The sequence below is a fragment of the Triticum dicoccoides genome, chromosome 2A (genome assembly GCF_002162155.2).
Source record: "Triticum dicoccoides isolate Atlit2015 ecotype Zavitan chromosome 2A, WEW_v2.0, whole genome shotgun sequence".
Classification (NCBI taxonomy): Eukaryota; Viridiplantae; Streptophyta; class Magnoliopsida; order Poales; family Poaceae; genus Triticum; species Triticum dicoccoides.
Window position 1 is genome coordinate 173,172,674 of NC_041382.1, and position 3,553 is coordinate 173,176,226.

Here is a 3,553-nt window from a genome sequence, read left to right on the forward strand (position 1 = left end):
TATAATGCTCGCTCGACTCACGCCCATAGACAGAGGCACGACGTTGCTCATTAAGTTTGACATAGTAATGACGCATCTATGCAAAGTGCGTCATTACTAAGTTTAACCAAGGTTTGACCCAGTCATACACATAGTTATGGCGCATCTTGTAAAGACGCGTCATTACTATGTCAACTTAGTAATGGCGCACCTATGCAAAGTGCGCCATTACTATGTGTATGAGTGGGTCAAACCTTGGTCAAACTTAGTAATGACGCACTTTTCACATGATGTGCCATTACTGTTTTGGTTACTAATGGCGCACCTACACATGATGCGCCATTACTAGTTAGTAATAACGCACCACATGTATAGTGCGACATTAGTGTCCATATTGGCTATAGCTGTTTTTCTAGTAGTGTTGCATGCGAGTACGGGCATGGGGGCACGCGCTCTCTCTCCTGCCTATAAGGTCACTGAGAATTTTTAGGTTGTGACTAGCAAGATGTCCGTGCATTTTCACGGAACATCAAGATGCATTTTTTTACAAATACCTGTTGTGATTGACCCATGCGGGAGTAATCTCATGTGTAAAAACTAATGATATCTTGAGAAAGAGGAGAGATAAGGTGAGAAGAAGTGGGGCATGGTGGTAATTGGCGGTCGGACTAAGCGGAGGCATAGGGATGGACGATGCCGGCAGTGACCACCATACCAGATTGTTCCAGCGGCTTCCTTTTTTAATTGCTCAACAATAAAGTTGTGGGAGATAAGGATGAACGAGAGAATGCCTTATCTGTAAATGTGAAGAGAGATGCGGGTATCTTTTTGCAAAATTGTCATAGTTTGTTTTCTATCCATCAGATATAGATCGAATGGTCTACACTGCAAGATGGCAGGCACACCATCATCATCAACTCGGTTTTTTATAAGAGTAGATGTGGTGGCTCGAGCTCTCTAGGAGAGAAAATGTGTTGATTGCAGCCGAGTTTTTTTATTTGAAACTGGAACACTTGTAAATCAGGGAGGGCATATACAGTGGACCCATAATTGAAAATCAGGGAGGAAGGAATTGGCGAGGTCGTGGACAAGTCTGTCCGTGGGAGTTTTCCTTGGGTTGCAGACCGTAGGTGTAGAATTTTTGTATACAGTGGGTGTACGAGTTGAAGAAAGCAAAGATAATTGGTGGTGCGTGGCCGTCTGTCTGGGTATGTAAATACCGCCAAATTCACCTGTGTGTCCTTGGTGGATCCAACTTGCCTGCTTCCTCTTCATGCTTCCATTCGTGCTTCCATTCCATCCTACGGCTGTTTTTTTTCTTTTTTTTTTCTTTCTAATCTAATCATCTTCCTCAATTAAATCATGTCACGTATGCGAAAGCATGGATGGGCACACAACAGAGAAGCAGGCAAGCTCTGCATGCATCCAAGCGTTAATTGGCATTCATGGCCGTCCCACTCTTTGCACAAAAAGGGTCAGAGGGTGCTTGGATACAAGGGACTATTTTTAGTCTGACTAAAAATAGTCTCTTTTAGAGGCTAAAGTTCCAAGCACCCCTGACTAAAGAGAGGCTAGGACTAGTCTTGAGGCTAAAATCTTTTAGTCATGGGAAACCTACTAAAATATGTATTAGCTCTCTCTCTCCTCATTTAATTCCTCTCCTTAGTTCTGGATTGGAGGGTTTGGAGGATAATAAATGCTCAATAACTAGATTTTAGTCTCTTTATTACTTGGATCCAAGCATGGATGAGACTAGCAAGTTTTAGTCCCACAACTTTTAGTCATGAGACTAAAACGTATCCAAGCATGCTCTCAGAGGTAGGTGGTGGGTGGATGCACTGATGAAAGTGAAACCGTGGCCAGCTGTGGTCCTACAAGTTTCCCCTGCGTGGTTAAATACAGCCTACTCCGCGGACTCCGGCCGTTCACTCAAGTCACGCGCTCGGCGTCGCAGTTTCACCTCTCCTCAGCCAAATAAGTGGCTGCTTTTGCCAAACATCTCCTGGACAAAATTGAAGAAGAAGAGACGTACGGCGATGAAGCCTCTCCCGGTGTCCGTAGCCCTCCTGGCCCTCTTCCTCGCCGCCTCGTACCAGGACCTCGCCGTGGCCGCAGGTAACTTCACCGGACACAGACACTCTTTTGATCTGTTCTTAATGCACACCACTTCCTGGTGAAAAGAACTTCTGGTGGTGGGTGGGCGTGCAGATGCAGGTGCAGATGGAGGTGGCGGCGGCGTTCCGGTCCCGGACGGCGTGTGCGAGGGCAAGTGCAAGAACCGGTGCTCGCAGAAGGTGGCCGGGCGGTGCATGGGGCTGTGCATGATGTGCTGCGGCAAGTGCGCCGGCTGCGTGCCGTTGGGGCCGCTGGCCCCCAAGGACGAGTGCCCCTGCTACCGCGACATGAAATCCCCCAAGAGCGGCCGCCCCAAATGCCCCTAGGACTACCACCATTCATCTATTTTTTTAAGGTGAATGGGGACGTAGGAGATGGATCTTGACGAGCCGAGTGCGTGGGATTTAGGGGTTCCCCTTGTTTGTAAGCTTTGATTTGTTCGGAAATCGGAACCCCATATGCTTCTTTTGAAATATGTAAGGTAGAAAATGATACGTTTGTTTTCAACGTATAGATCTGGTTTGAGGAAGAGTGCTTCCATGTGACGTCTTCTCGCATCTGGAGTTCTGGACTTTGTAGTACCTTTGTTGTGTGTTCTTTGATGCAGAATCTGCTCAAGATTTAGGTCCCCGAATGTAGTTGGCCTCATTCGACGCCCGTGGTCGTGCCGGCGGCGACTATTCGAGCGTTTAACGGCGTGCTTTTTCTTTGACATCGGCTTTATTAGCGGCATGCTTTGTTCAGGCAAAGATTTGCTGATTTCTGCAAAACTAGGTGCTTATCCCAGGACAGAGATCTAGACAGTAATTTTTTTAGGGCTATCTAGACAGTATTGCGTTTGGTTGAAGGTGTCGTATAAATGGGTTGGGACCGTTCAATTTTTTTTGGGATTGAACCATTCAATTCATGTGTTTGGCTGAATATAAGTGGTGAGCTAATTATTTAGGACGGGACCACCAGTCATGCTCACATAGTCATGCATGCAAAGGGTGGCCATTTGATTCGACCGATTTGGTTGGGTGGAACGGTTTAGCATCTTCATGGCATATTCTCTTTTTTTGGTTCGAACCATTCATGTGCTTTATAACCAAACATGTCTATTTTCTGAACGATCCCAACCCATTCATGACCGCCCTTGCAACCAAACGCACCCAAGTTTTTTTAGAAGAATCTAGACAGTAAGTAAGATGGGCTGTAATCACAACGCGTTCTGCGTCTGTGTCCATATGGGCTTGGTTTAGGTCGGCCCAGGCCCAAGAGGTGGCCGTGGAATTGTGCTTTCCTCCAGTCCAACACCATGGGGTTTGGAATTGAATAAAGTGTGGTTTATTGTCTCAAAACAAAAACACCATGGGGTTTTTTTCGCTTAAAAAAATGGAGTTGTTCTAAGAAAACACTCTTCATGGAATTATTCAATTTGTTTCTAGAATCGTCTTCAAAGACCCACACCTCCCCGCTC

General features: G+C 46.2%; 1 protein-coding gene across 2 annotated transcripts; it reads left to right on the forward strand.

Moving 5' to 3' along the window:
• Nucleotides 1-1,903: 1,903 nt before the first annotated feature.
• On the forward strand, nt 1,904-2,639 carry LOC119359225 (peamaclein-like). Of its 2 annotated transcripts, none has more exons than XM_037625517.1 (2): nt 1,904-2,094; nt 2,161-2,639. In XM_037625517.1, the coding sequence occupies exons 1-2, from the start codon at nt 2,016-2,018 to the stop codon at nt 2,418-2,420; spliced, it is 339 nt and encodes a 112-aa protein (XP_037481414.1). In that variant the 5' UTR covers nt 1,904-2,015; the 3' UTR covers nt 2,421-2,639. The 2 variants fall into 2 exon arrangements, with proteins under 2 accessions (XP_037481414.1, XP_037481415.1); XM_037625518.1 differs by having other exon boundaries at nt 2,188-2,639.
• Nucleotides 2,640-3,553: the final 914 nt, after the last annotated feature.

Excerpts from the sequence above, each read along its gene's own strand:
- LOC119359225 (XM_037625517.1), top strand. The coding sequence starts at position 2,016 with ATGAAGCCTCTCCCGGTGTCCGTAGCCCTCCTGGCCCTCTTCCTCGCC. Across the intron at positions 2,095-2,160 it reads GGACCTCGCCGTGGCCGCAG|AACTTCTGGTGGTGGGTGGG; the intron begins GTAACTTCACCG and ends CCTGGTGAAAAG.